Source organism: Vipera berus (genome assembly GCF_964194415.1).
Source record: "Vipera berus genome assembly, chromosome: 7".
In the NCBI taxonomy this organism is placed as follows: Eukaryota; Metazoa; Chordata; class Lepidosauria; order Squamata; family Viperidae; genus Vipera; species Vipera berus.
Genome location: NC_138209.1, coordinates 9,632,073 through 9,647,359, shown reverse-complemented (window position 1 = coordinate 9,647,359; position 15,287 = coordinate 9,632,073). Strand labels below are relative to the sequence as shown.

Sequence of the window (15,287 nt, the reverse complement as noted above, 5' to 3'; positions counted from 1 at the left end):
AAAGATTTTGACAATGCAGACTAACTGATGCTTTATCCATACAGGTAATCCTTGATTTATGACCACAACCAAGCCGAAAATTTCTATTGCTATGCAAGACACTTGTTAACTCAGATTTGCCCCATTTTACAACCTTTCTTGCCACAGTTATTAAGTGAATCACTGCAGTTGTTAAATTAATAACACGGTAGTTAAGTGAATCTGGCTTTCCCATTGACTTTCCTTGTCAAAAGGTTGCAAAAGCTGATCACATGACCCCGGGACACTGCAATTGTCATAAATACATGCCAGTTGCATGACCAATACATGATCGTGGGGATGCTGGAACAGTCGTAAGTGTGAAAAATGGCCATAAGTCACTTGTTTCAGTACCAGTGTAACTGTTAAGGTTCCGACTGACGATCCCAACTGAGCAAGTAACATTGAGACAATCCAGTCTTTTAACTATTGAGTACATCATTTCGGCACAGATGAAAGCAAAACCAACTCTAGAATTAAAGTATAGAATTCTTCCTCCCCTATTAGTGCAGGTCACATGGTCCAATCAAGTGTCAAAATATTGTCATGAGAAATATATATATATATATATATATATATATATATATATATATATATATATATATATATATATATATATATATATATATATATATATATATATATATATATACACATACACACACACACACACATACACATTTATACTCACTCTCATCCGTGTGTTCTCCGGTGGTACCCTCCTTGTGAAGTGCGAATGTGTCTGGGTGCCTGTTGTCAGGCAGGAAGAACAGCCCACAATCCGCCCCTGACAACAGGCACCCAGACACATTTGCACTTCACAAGGAGGGCACAATGCCCTCAACTGCCAGGCAGCTCAGGACAATACGGCCGGTAAAGGCGAACAGACCTGTGAGCAGAGCGCAAAAAAAGCTGGCAGTATAAACGTGTTCCCTCATTTCCGGCAATTTTACTCTGACGACGTTGGCAGTTGGCCAACGAAAGCTAGGTATATTAAACTGGTTAGTTTTTGACTCTATTCTGGTGTTCAAGTGTTCTTTTCTAGCATTAATATGCCCAGGATTCGTATTTTTAGTCTAATTAAAGAGAATACACACACACACACACACACACACACACACACACACACACACACACATATATTGTGGTGGCCTGATAGTAAAGACTCTCGCTTGTACTCGGAAGGTTGAGATTCAATCCTAGGTAGTGGCAGATGTTTCTCTCCTGAGATGCAAAGAATTTTTTTTTTAATCCCATTTATATCCCGCCCTTCTCCGAAGACTCAGGGCGGCTTACAATCTAAGAAGCACAAATCAATGTGCTTAGCAATAGCCTTCATTCTATGTATATGCCTGGCATAATAGAATCAAATACTTTATTTGGCCAAGTGTGACTAGACATACAAGGAATTTGCTTCTGGTGCAAAAGCTCTCAGTGTACATACAAAGCAGCAGAGTAATCCCCTTCATCATAATGCCAATAAGAGGGGTTTGTAAGGGTGATAAGAAGGGTAATAATAATAATAACAACAACAACAACAACAACAATAATAATAATACTATACAGCCATGCAACATGGGTAAATATACGTAGTCATTGGAGAGTGCTGTGAGAATTAGGTGTTCAGCAAAGTGATGGCACAAGGGGAAAAAAACTGTCCCTGTTTTGGCATGCAGTGCCCTGTAGTGGCATCCTGAGATGAGGAGTTGAAACAGTTTTATATCCAGCATATGAGGGTCTGTAGATATTTTCTTAGCCCTCCTTCTGAGCCGTGCAATATACAGGATTTCTATGGAAGGCAGGCTAAATATTAATCCATGATGCCTATGATTTTTTTTTTCAAATGAAGATGCTCTGTAATAACCGTTACCTAGAGAGGTATCACACTTCACAACATCTTGCTAAAACAATTCCTCGTAACTGAATGCTTGTTGCCTTGAAAAACCCGCAATATATATTTGTCAAAAATATTTCTCCCATTTTACCCCAAACAGATACTGAAGCAATCATGCACGGAGATTTTAAATCTGGAACCCTCAAGCGTTTGTGTAGGAGGTGAGTGTGCGACTGGAAAACAATGTGAAAATATTGACAATCCTGCTGTTACATCCTTGGGCAAAATGTGTAACTGTACTTCCATATGCTGAGTAGGAAGATGTGAATAAAAGGATCTTTCCTTTCCTTGCTCCAGTTTGCCAAAGCCCGTGTTACAGATTTAAACTCTTTTTCCTCACCAGGAACCTAGGAAGTTGTAGATTTAAAATGAAGGCATATTTTGAGTATTGTATTGCATATGTGATGGGGCAGAAATCTGGGGAGATTTGTTAGGTTTTCAACACCTAGAATCTTCTGAATTATAATCAACATCTTCCTAGGTCATCCCCACAATAATTTTGCGAAATAGAGTATCTTTCTCCAGTGGGAGCACAATCTTCATCCATGGTTTTCTCAACCATGGCTATTTGAAGATGAGTGGACCAACTCCCAGAATCCCCCAGCATAGCATAGTTGGCTGGGTTGGTCCATCCATCTTCAAGCTGATAAGGTTGAGAAACACTGATCAAATACTTTCACAATTCTCAGCATTCCCAGCCAGCCTGGCCTTTGCTGAGAATGCTGGGAGTTGAAGTCCAAACAGCTGGGCAGCACACCAAGTTGGGAAAGACAGAACCAACATCTACAGGTAGTCCTTGACTTGTGACCACATTGGTGCCTGCCTATATGGTCGTAAGTCGTGATGGTCGTAAAGCGGGTCATCATATCACCGGACCCATTTTTATGACCGTTATTTGTTATGGGTGTTAACCCTGCAGTCATAAACAAACCCATTTTGCTGTGGGCTGTTTTTGCTGAAAACGGGAATTACCGTAAATGCCAGCATTTTACAAAAATGTCATATAATGTGGTCATGTGACCGTGACATTCTGCAAGGAGCTGTAAATGCGGTAGATTTGCTGAGCATTCGACATGCGGTCACATGACCTTGGAGAGACGGCTGTTGGTACTTTGGAAATGGATTGGTGGTCCTTCATTTAGTGACCGTTCACTGAAAAAAGTGACTTATGACCGGTTTTTATACTTGCAACTGTTACAGCATCCCCATGGTCATATGATCAAAATTCAGACACTTGGCAACTGCCATGTATTTATGACGGTTGCCGTTCCCAGGGTCATGTGATCAGCTTTTGTGACCCTCTGACAATCAAAGTCAATGGGGAAGCCAAATTTACTTAACAACCATATTCCTAACTTAACTGCAGTGATTCACTTAACAACTGTGGCAAGAAAGGTCATAAAATGGGGCAAAACTCACTTAGCTGTCCCACATAACAACATAAATTTTGGGCTCAATTGTGGTCATAAGTCAAGGACTACCTGTACCTTTGGAGTTATTTGCTGTAACTGGTCGCTAAGCGACTCCTCACAAGTTGAGGACTAGCTGTAAGGACTTCTTGTTGTCATTCAGTAAACTTTCTGCCTCAGCTAGCATTTCGCATTGAATTAGCTACTGTTAAATGTGGTGGATTCTATAAAATGTGAATAGGTTTCAGTTCATGAGGAGCAGTTTCTTGTCTCAGTCGTGCATGAAGTAGGATGAACAAGAGAGGAGCTGAAATCTGGGCCTTTCATTAAGTCAGGGGTCTTCAAACCTGGCCCTTTTATGACTTGTGGAATTTAGCCCCCAGAATTCCTAAGCCAGTGTGCCTGGCTGAGGAATTCTGGGAATTGAAGTTCACAAGTCATAAAAGGGTAAAGTGTGAAGACCACTGCATTAGGTGAACTAATACTGACAGTATTCAAAAATATGTGGTTTTCCAACTTTTCAATTACCAGAAGAATGCTGGTTAATTTCCAGGAGGATTTTAGTTTTTGAAATGTACTGGCGTCCGTTTAAAATGTCTGCCTCCCTTTAAACATTTTGAAAATGTTTCAAAAATAGAAACATAGAAAACTGATAACAGAAAAAGGCCTCGTAGTTCATTGAGTATGCCCTTTGAGGGTTTTTTTTTCCTTTTAATTAATTTATTCATTTATTTATTATTTTTCATTACTATTTTTACATTTTATTTTTATCTTAAAAACTAACCCTTTTGACTAAGAGAATTGAATTTGGCTCATCAGCGAAACAGCTTTTATTCACCGTGACACTTAGCAATAACTGCTAGAAATTATTATCATTCCTTTTGCGGATATTTAGTGATATTTCCTGACCAAAACTTGAAATATGAGGATTATTGCAGAGAAAGAAATGAAAGGGCTGGAACAGCTGTTTCTAATTTATGAACCTGACTTCACAAGTTCTCAGTTAGACTGGCTGTGGATGATGGAGTGAGTGACTGAACTGACTTGTTCCATTTCCTCTTGTGTATTCTTGAGCCAGGTTCTTTGTAAAATTTGTTCTAATTCATAAAAGTCTGTGCTTGAGAGCATGAATTTTCTTCTTCTTCCCCCAATTCCTTGTTCCATGTTCTATATTAAAATCATAATTTGTCACCCAGTCTGTCAGTTGCACACGAACAAAACACAACATGGCCTAACTGTAATATAATATCAGTCCTTAAACTCTAAAGGCCTACACCAGGGGTCTTCAAACTCGGCCGTTTTATGACTCATGGACTTCAACTCCCAGAATTCCTCAGCCAGGCATGCTGGCTGAGGAATTCTGGGAGTTGAAGTCCATGAGTCATAAAAGGGCTGAGTTTGAAGACCCCTGGCCTACAGTCATTAGATACCAAAATGTAAGAGAGTGATAATGTGAAAGGAGTTGCTGCATTAGTTGTGTAAAATAGCTGTGATGGATTAATTGCCTGGTTCTGGAAAATCCCCAGTGCTGCTGTGCATAATCCCATGTTTAAAGTGAAAACCACTGCAGTCCAGCAAGTGTTAGGATTACAGTCTGTCTGTGAGGAAGATGGGTGGTTTCAGAATTTGATAAATAAATAAAATACAGATAGTCCTTGACTGATAAGCATTCATTTTGTGACAGAAGTTACAAGAACACTAAAAAAAAGTGAATCATGACCCCTTTTCACACGGCCATTGCAGCATCCCTCATGGTCATGTGATTAAAATTCAGTCGCTTGGCAACCGGCTCATATTTATGATGGTTGCTGTGTTCTGGGGTTATGTGGTCCCCTTTTGCGACCTTCTGACAAGCAAAGTCATTGGGGAAGCCAGACTCACTTAATAACCTTGTTACTGACTTAACGATTGCAGTGATTCACTTAACAACTGTGGCAAGAAATATAATAAAATAGGACAAACTCACTTAACAACTGCCTTGCTCAGTGGTGGTCATAAGTTGAGGACCACCTGTAAATAAATTGCTATCATGTTCTTCTCCTCCTTTGAGCCTGTTCTTGCCATCTTTCATTTGGATGAGTAGGAGGAGTAAAAAAATTGGGAGATGCACAGAACACCTAAATTTAAATTTTGGATATGTTAGCATTTCATTAGTAGCTAGATGGAGAATGTAAACAGACAACTGCCACTCTTAAAGGTATGTAGGAAATAAACATTTTAGTGCTACAAGGTAAAGAAGAGGTTACTCTTTTAAATTCAGAGAAGTTTAGGAATCAGCCTTTAACTGTCAGAGACTACAGCTTTAAATTATACTGTTTATGACTTACAGTAAATATTTAGTCTTTATGGAAAATTTCTTTTAAGTTGTGCAATGCCGACTTGAAGGCTGGCAGGAGAATATTTTCAGAGGCAGCATATTTTACCTCACGGGTGAATTAACATTTTTAGGCCAAAGTCTGTTACAGATGTTCAAAGTTACACCGGCTGGAAAAAAAAACCAAACAAAGTTTTTCACACCTATGACCCTTGCAGTATCCCCATGGTCATGTGATCAACATTTAGACACTTGGCAACTGGCATGTATTTATGATAGTTGCAGTGTCCTGGGGTCATGTGATCACCTGGCAAGCAAAGTCAAGGGGGAAGCCAGATTCACTTAACAACTTCCTAACTTAACAACTCTAGTGATTCATTTCGCAGTTGTGGCAAGAGAAGTCATAAAATGGGGGCAAAACTCACTTAGCAACTGTCTTGCTTAGTAAAAGAAATTTTGGGTTGTGATATATTTATATTTGGCTTTTGTGGTTGAGCCAAAAGAAAGCTCCTGATTTAATTTACTTTAAATTAAAATTAGCCCATATGATTATTCCTTTCTATTTAATATTGATCTCCTATTGTGCTAATAATTTTCCCTTTCCATCATATTAAAACCTATAATTTAATGACAACTACTGGATGGGTTGCAGAGGGCTGCAGATAGCATATCACTTGTTTTACAATTTAAATAAAGAGAGACATTAAGAAGATGATGGTTTGGATAAACACATCTGCGATCCTAATTACACCCTCTCAAAATTCACTGGGAAATCTGGTGAAAAGAATTGCCACTGGGGATATATATCAACTGACCTCCCACTCTCTCCCTCCTTCTCCAGCTGCTTTACAAGGACAAGAATTTATTGATGTGTTCTGCTTTCTTTCTAAAACCGTAGGCATGAAATATATACACTATCAAGCACTGAGTATAAAATATTAAGGAGTTTACCTTGTTCTCAAAAGTCAGTGAGGAAACTTGGCCTGGATCTACTTGCTGATAACTTGTTGGTTCTGCTTTTCAGAGGAGTTTCAAGTAGTTCTGAGTGGAACCGGATTCACGTTGGGTAGGACATCAGAGAATGTCGTCTGCACTTACATGGTAAATGGATCAACCATAAGTAAGTATCCCTGCAGCATAGAACCTTTGAGTCATCAGATTACAGATAGTCCTTAACTTACAACCGTTCATTTGGTGACTGTCAGCTGTGAAACATTGGCAGCTACCTGTCTCTGCGTTTCAACTTGCTTTTGGATAAAGGGGGTTGGGAGGTGTAACTTTCAAGTGGGTAGATGGAGAAATGAAGCTTCTTCAATTCAGCTGCAGACTGTGAGAGCCTGAATCCTTGTCAAGGACATCAGAACAGGTGTGGATTTGAAGGGGACAGTTCCCATAACAAAGTGGACTTGTTGATATGGATTACATAAGACGTTGGGGGTTTGGCTGGGAAAACTATTGTTTAAGTCTGTGAACTGGTGTGGGAACCTCAGTTAGTTTTGCTTCAACCTAACCGCACAGTGTATTGAATAAACCTTTAAGAAGGTTTGGAAATGGAATTAATCTAGAGTTTTATTTGGATTCTCGATGACGATGAACATTTAAAGTTAAAATGACACTGAAAAAAGTGACTTATGACCATTTTTCACGCGACCATTGCAGCATCTCTATGGTCATGTGATCAGCATCCAGACACTTGGCAACTGGTTCATATTTATAACGGTTGCAATATCCTGGAGTCCTGTGGTCCCCTTATGCAACCTTCTGATGAGCAAAGTCAGTGGGGAGGCCAGATTCAGTTAACAAATGTCCTGCTAACTTAACAACTGCAGTGATTCACTTAGCAACTCTTGCTTAACAACAAAAAATTTGTGCTCAATTGTGGTTGTACATCGAGGGCTACCTGTATCAACTCTTGAACTCTGTGTTCTTCAAGCCTGTCAAGAACATTGGAAGTGTGAGAATTTGGGTAAAATGGAAACCAGGAGATCATAACATTGGTGGCAGTGGTAGGATTCAGCCGGTTCGCACCACTTTGGCAGAACCGGTAGCTAATTTTTTGTTGCCCAGGGCCAGAATGGATTTCCGGAAGCGGCATCCACACAGAAAACCGGTTGTTCACATATTTGAATTCCACCACAGATTGGAGGCATAAAAGTTTGTATGAAAAGGGAGACAGGGAGATCACAACTGTCTCTCTTTTCTACAAACGATCATGCTTACCCATGTCCGTAGCGATCCTCGGGGGCCTAAGATTGAATCAAGGAAAAGGAATATGTATTAAGCCGGCAACACTTGACTTATTAACCACTTCCGTTTTTTAGTGGTATGCAGGTATGGTCTTGGGAGACCGGGGGAAGCATCCCTGCTTCAGACAGGAAGGCGGTGCAGAGAGTGGTGAGGATGGCCGAAAAGATCATTGGTAGTTCCCTCCCTCCCATCCAGAACATAAGCATAGAAGCGTTGCTTGAGCAGGGTCCGCAGGATTGTCTGGGACACTACACATCCTCTTCACGTCCTGTTACCCTTGTTCCCTTCTGGGAGGAGCGGGCTTCATGGTGTCCAAAACAGAACAGCCAGATTTAGTCATAGTTTCGTTCCATACAGTGTTAACCATGTGATCTCTCAAGCTTCCTCTTTCCACTATGTCAGGGGTCTTCAAACTTGGCCCTTTTATGACTTGTGGACTTCAACTCCCAGAATTCCTCAGCCAGGCATGCTGGCTGAGGAATTCTGGGAGTTGAAGTCCACAAGTCATAAAAGGGCCAAGTTTGAAGACCCCTGCACTATGTATTCAAGATGGACAGTGGTTAATATTTATATGTTTTATATATATGTAAGGATGTAGTTTTATACATATGTTGCATGTAGCATGTTTAAATGTGTGTTATGTATGTGTACACTTTGAGAGCAAGCAACTAAATTTCATTTTTAATGTGTGCCAGTGTGCCCACAGTAAAAAAAAATGACAATAAAGGTTAACTGCCTACAAAAGTCACAGTCTAGACAGCAGCTTGATAAACCAGATCTGAGGAGTGGAGGGTGGAAAAAGCATGTTGGAAAGGATCCTTCCTAGTTTTCAGAAGAATAAACCGAAGGGAGGAGACCCTACAATAACCCTGCAATAAAGGTGGCGTTAATATAGGCAGTCCCCGACTTATGACCACAATTGAGAAGGTTGCAAAAGGAGATCACATGACCCTGGGACACTGCAACCGTCATAAATATGAATCAGTTGCCAAGCATCCAAATTCCGATCACGTGACCATGGGGATGCTACAGTGGTTGTAAATGTGAAAAAATGGTCATAAGTCACTTTTTTCAGTGATGCCGTAACTTTGGAATGGTCACTAAATGAACGGTTGTAAGTTGAGGACTACCTGGAAGGAAGGCAGGTGTCAAGCAGGGACTTAGCTTGGAGTCCTTGCGCAACCACAAGAGGCAAAAGGTGGCTTCCCTAAAATCTATGTAACCTTATCTGCTTGTTTCTGCGGGAAGAATACCACAATAATAGAATAACAAAATGACAGAGTTGGAAGGGACCTTGGAGGTCTTCTAGTCCAACCCCAAACAGGAAACCCTATACCGTTTCAGACAAATGGTGGTCCAATCTCTTCTTAAAAACCTCCAGTGTTGGAGCACCCACAACGTCCGGAGGCAAGTTGTTGCACTGATTAATTAGTCCATCCCCAGCAGTCTGGGAAGATTCTTGTAACATGGTAGAAATCAGTAAACGTGCTATCAGAAGCTATTCAGGCTGGTTGTTTGGTCCTGCAAATTGCTGGCTCACCTGATGGAGTCTCTCATCTTTATGGATCAGAAGGTATTATCTGACTATAGAGCGTATGGTGTTTTGATCTTTTGTTTTGTTTTTTATAGATGTAAAACCCGAAAAAGTGGAATCTAATTTCATGCTCTGTCCAGCACCCGTTCTTCATGAAGTTGGACAGTAAGTACTTTATCCCACTGAGGCACAAGGTGGGGTGAGGGGGATGAGCTTATTTCACGGATGTACAGGTAGTCCTCGACTTACAGCCGTTGGTTTAGCCATCCTTCGAAGTTATAATGACACTGGGAAAAATAGACTCACAAGCCGTTCTTGCACTTAACAACCGTCGTAGCATCCCCATAGTCATGTGATCAACATTTGGGTATTTGGCAACTGGCATGTATTTACGACAGTTGCAACATTTCAGGTCATGTGATTGCCAGTTGTGGCCTTCCCAGCTGGCCTCTGACAAGCAAAGGTAATGGGAAAACCTGGATTTGCTTACCGACTTACTGATCCAGTTAACAACTGCAGTAACTCGCTTAACAACTGTGGCAAAACAGGCATAAAATCAATCAATCAGAATGGAGGTGGAAGGGATTTTGGAGGTCTTCTAGTCCAACCCCACTTCTCATATAGGAGATCCTATACTATTTCAGACGTGGCTGTCCAGTCTTTTCCTAAAAACCTCCAGTGATGGAGCTCCCACAACTTCTGGAGGCAAGTTGTTCCACTGGTTAATTGTTCTCACTGTTAGGAAGTTTCTCTTTAATTCCAGGTTGCTTCTCTCCTTGATTATTTTCCATCTATTGTTTCTTGTCTTGCCCTCAGGTGCTTTGGAGAATAGGTTGACCCCCTCCTCTTTGTGGCAACTTCTCAAATCCTTCTTTTCTCTAGACTAGCCAAATGCAACTCCTGCAACCGTTCTTCACATGTTTCTGTCTCCAGGCCCTTAATCATCTTAGTTGCTCTTTGCACTTTTTCCAAAGTCTCAACACCTTTTTTGTAATGTGGTGACCAAAACTGGATGCTGTATTCCAGGTGTGGCCTTCCTAAGCCTTTATTAAATTTTTAAATAATAAGGCTTTATCAAATTTTAAATCAGCTTAACTCAATTAACAACCACTGTTTAGGAATGGAAATTTTCGTTCCAGTTGCTAGTTGTAAGTTGAGGGTTAGTTGTATTCTCTGGGGCAAATAGAAGAAATGAATATGAAATTAATTTTGTTAAAAAAATTCTGATCTATCTATTATTTCATGGAATGCTGGTCTGAATTCGCAAAGTATGTTCTCTGGAATGGAAATGTTAGTGTGATCTGGGATTACGATGGTTTGTTGTTAGAAGTGTGCAAAATGTTTGGAATCTAGAAACAAGTATCAAAAATGGGCTGACTATACAGGTTTTCATCCTATTGGAGGGTAGCTTTTGAAAGTGGATGGAGCTTGTAAGAGAATCTATGGAGATTCTCAGTCATCCAGGTCATGATTGTCCCAAAGATGCTTTTTCAAGAGGCAGAGGGACTTCCTTGGTCTTTCCTTGAAGATGTTTCGCTTCTCATCCAAGAAGCTTCTTCCGTTCTGACTGAATAGCGGGGAATGGTAGGATTCAGTCAGAACGGAAGAAGCTCCTTAGATGAGAAGCAAAATATCTTCAAGGAAAAATAAAGAAAGCCCAATTGCCTCTTGAAAAAACACCTTTGGGACAAGCTCCAAACACTTCTGGAATACTTCTTGTGACATCAAAATAGTCCCTTTCAAGCTCTGCATTTTCAGAATTGAACTGTTCTGCATTATTTCTACTTTTTTCCTCACATTTCTGCATCAGTTGCGATGGGATTGTTCAGTTGCTTGTGATACAGAGGGGCACCTGAATCATCTTTATTTCCATGATGACTTGTGGGAAAACTAGAAGTGTTAGAAGACTATATATATATATATATATATATATATATATATATATATATATATATATATATATATATATATATATATATATATATATATATATGTCATTCGGGTTTTTCCCCGCGTAGAACTAAAGGTGTAGGAGCAACGTTTCGACGGAATCCCATCCGTCATCATCAGGCTGGGAGAAGTATGTGGCCATATATAAAAACCCCTCCTTGACCCTTCAAAGTTACAACAGCACTGAAAAAAGTGACTTAGGACCATTTTTCTTACGACCATTGCAGCATCCCCCATGGTCACATGATCAAAATTCAGAGGCTTGGCAACTAAGTAGTATTTATGACGGTTGCAGTGTCCCGGGGTCATGTGATCCCCTTTTGCAACCTTCTGACAAGGAAAGGCAACGGGGAAACAAAATTCACTTAACAACCGTGTTGCTGACTTAACGACTGCAGTGATTCACTTAAGAACTGCGGCATTAAAGGGGGCAAAACTCACTTATCACATGTCTCACTGAGCAATAGACATTTTGGGCACAGTGGTGGTTGTAAGTCAGACAATTTATATTACCGAATATCACCAGGTCCACGTGAGCATAATCAGAGAATTAAAATAGTAGGTGCTTTGGCCTGGAAATGTACCATTAAATTCAGAAAGACACAAATGGAAGATAGGGTGGTAGTAAATCAAAGTTTACTTCTCAGAATGGGATGGAGTCACTAGTTCACAACCAGCTTGAATTAAGTATTTTGATGAGGTTCACTATGGAAATCAGATATACCCTAGAGCAGAGGTCCTCAACCTTGGCAACTTTAAGACTTGTGGACTTCAATTTCCAGAATTCCTCAGCCAGCTTTGAGGGGTCCCCAACCTTGGCAACTTTAAGACTTGTGGACTTCAATTCCCAGAATTCCTCAGCCACCTTTGAGGGGTCCCCAACCTTGGCAACCTAGGGCAGAGGTCCCCAACCTTTTGGGCACCAGGGACCAGTTACGTGGAGAGAGGATTTTCCATGGACCAAAGGGGACGTGGTTCGTGTGCTGCCTCCATCCCACGGATGGGGCTTTGCTTGTTTGTGCAGATTGGTTGCTGGCATGCCATGGCCCCGTAACCGGTCCATGGTTTGGGGGTTGGGGACTCCTGCCCTAGAGGTTTCCCTTCTGGTAGTGTATATACAGAGGGAACAGTTTTTTTCCTACTTCAGGGGAAAAAAATGACTAAAAAGAGAAGGGCATTTGGAATGGGTGACTTTTTTTGGAGGATATTAAGAGTTGTTAGCATGTAGCTAGACATTTCCATAGCATACTTAGCAATCTGATTCTGTAAGCATTGAGCTTAGGGCAGTCACGAGCAGTTGGGAAGATAATTTTATGATTTGTCTAAAGAGTTTGGTGGGAAGCCTCCAATTGTAAAGTAACTAATACTAGCCCAACAGGCTAAATGAGAAGGAGAAAAGCTTCATGTTTGGGTAGTGCCATTTTTTTGTTTTTGGCAAGTATGGGATGGGAGTTAGAGTTAGAATAGTAACCCTTAACTAGCATGTTGAGTAGAAAATTCTAGGCCAATATAATGCATATTTTAATGTGCTGAGGATAAAGTCCAAGTTGAAAGCACAAAAGCATTGCTCAATTTCTCTCCCCCCCCCTTTAGAGTCTGAAATGGTACATCCGAACATCATGTTGAGCTCATCTGTTTTAGCTGCAAAGTGATCACTACAGTGCAACCTGCCAAATGAGCACAAAATGTGCTGAATTTTTATTGCATGTCTTTCCAACCTTGGTGCAAACGAGGAGAACATGTTGTATTTTTATTGTGTTGGGCTACAGTTGTATTTTTACTGTGTTGGGCCACAATGGTCAGGTTGGACAGGGTCGCTGCAGTCAGTGCACTAAATTATAATGGTGGGGCCAGACAAGCACTAAATAGACCTGAAGCTCTTTTTTTTGCATAGTCCATATTACAGATCTTTGGGCCATACATGCACAGATATTACATAATAAGGTGGACTTGCAAAAAGAACTTTAGCTCATTGGATGGACCTAGTCTTGTGGCTTTGGAGAGACTTAAAAAAAATACAATGGGAAATTTGGCCTAGGCTGCTTGTAACCCAATACAAAGTTGATATCCTTGAAAGCAAATGTACGTATTTGAACTTCTCACTTTCTATTGGCATAATTTGTGCTGTTGTTGGTCACCGCACAAAGCCTCTCTTCAAGTGGAGCGAACTTTAGATGCTAACTCACTAGCCAGTTTGCAAACTGCCTCTCTCCCTCTGTTCTCCAGTGGGGTTTGAATGTGGAGTAGATTAAGTTAAAACGATGCGGAAGTTATAGCCGTGTCTGCTGCTAATAAACGCAAATATGCTGGCACACAAGGAGGGAGGACTACCTAAAATAAATCGGCATCATTGGGAAATTGCTGGACTGGGTTGCCCTACTGACCAATCAAACATCTTTGTTGTCAGTTCCAGTTGAGGGAGGAGATTATCCATTATCCTTTGGCCCCCAACAAACGGCCCCCTGCCTTTTGCCTCATTGACAAAGCTGAATTTATCAAAGGTTGGAGAAAGAATGACAGCGTCTGTCAGTTGAGAGAGCAATGGAAAATTAGGAGTTAGAATAAACATTAACATCCCGAGGCTTGCTTGCAGCGCACACATTAAACTAACACATTTTATTCTGAATTTACATAAGTTTAAGCTTACCCTTTTCTTTTACGGGTTCGCTTTCTGCAGAGAAGGGAAAGCTGGCACATAGGGTATCAAAACTGGCACACAGTTCCTGGGGGGGGGGCATTCATTTAGCTTTCTTTTGACTTCTGAGGTTTTAGCAGTCGTGGGTTAGGTTTTTGAAGATTCTTGCCTGGTCTATTCCCATAGATTTAGCATTGAAAAATACCTCCACCTCTTCTTTGGCCAATGGATTGAAAAGACCTTTGGGAATTTTGGTTGGCAGCCTGTACAAAACCCAGGTGTGGGGGTTTTGGGGTGGTTTTTTTTGGTCTTTTTTCTTAGCTGCTAGATGTTTATGGAGAATCTCAACCATCCAGGTCATGGTTGTCCCAAAGGTGTTGTTTTTTTCCAGAAGGTAATTGTACTTCCTTGTTTTTTTCTTCTTCTTTGAAAAGGTTTTACTTCTCATCTGAAGAAGCTTCTTGGATGAGAAGTGAAATGTTTTCAAAGAAAAAATAATAAAAAAACCCCCAAGAAAATCCAGTTGCCTTTTGGGACTTCTTAGCTGCTAGTTTTCTGATCATCCTCATTGCTTGTCTTGGCAATTGTGGCGGTTTGGTTCCTTTTAAGGTTTTGCAGCTAGCACAAGACCAGGGGTAGTCAACCTTGGCTCTTTTATGACTCGTGGACTTCAACTCCCAGAATTCCTGAGCCAGCATGGCTCAGCTTAGAAACCTCTCCCTTTCCCCTCAGCATGGCTGGCTCAGGAATTCTGGGAGTTGAAGTCCACGAGTCATAAAAGAGCCAAGATTGCCTACCCCTGCACTAGACACAGTACAGGCAGTCCTCAATGTATGACCACAGTTGAGCCCCAAAGTTCCATTGCTAAGCAAGACAGTTGTTAAGTGAGTTTTGGCCCATTTTACCACCTTTCTTGCCCCAGTTGTTAATGGAATCACTGCAGTTGTTAACAACACAGTTGTTAAGTGAATCTGACTTCCCCATTGCCTTTCTTGTCAGAAGGTTGCAAGAGGTGATCACATGATCCCAGGACACGGCAACCGTCCCAAATGTGAGTCAGTTGCCAAGAGTCCGAATTCTGATCACGTGACTCTAGGGATAGACAACAGTTGTAAATGTGAAAACTGGGCACAAGTCTCTTTTTCAATGCTGTTGTAACTCTGAACGATCACTAAATATATGTTTCTATCTGTATTTTAAATGCTGTCTGGCCAGCGCAGAATGGAGTGGAGAGATTCACAAATCTTATACACCTTTCATTAAATATGAAAATATAATAAACCTGT

At 40.8% G+C, this 15,287-nt stretch overlaps 1 protein-coding gene across 1 annotated transcript in view; it reads left to right on the top strand.

Moving 5' to 3' along the window:
* ANTXR2 (ANTXR cell adhesion molecule 2) overlaps positions 1-15,287 on the top strand; it is a 151,175-nt gene that overhangs the window by 40,505 nt on the left and 95,383 nt on the right. The window contains exons 8-10 of the mRNA XM_081332803.1: positions 2,013-2,073; positions 6,660-6,755; positions 9,512-9,581. Coding sequence (XP_081188929.1) covers positions 2,013-2,073; positions 6,660-6,755; positions 9,512-9,581 — 227 coding nt within the window. The remainder of the gene's footprint in view (positions 1-2,012; positions 2,074-6,659; positions 6,756-9,511; positions 9,582-15,287) is intronic.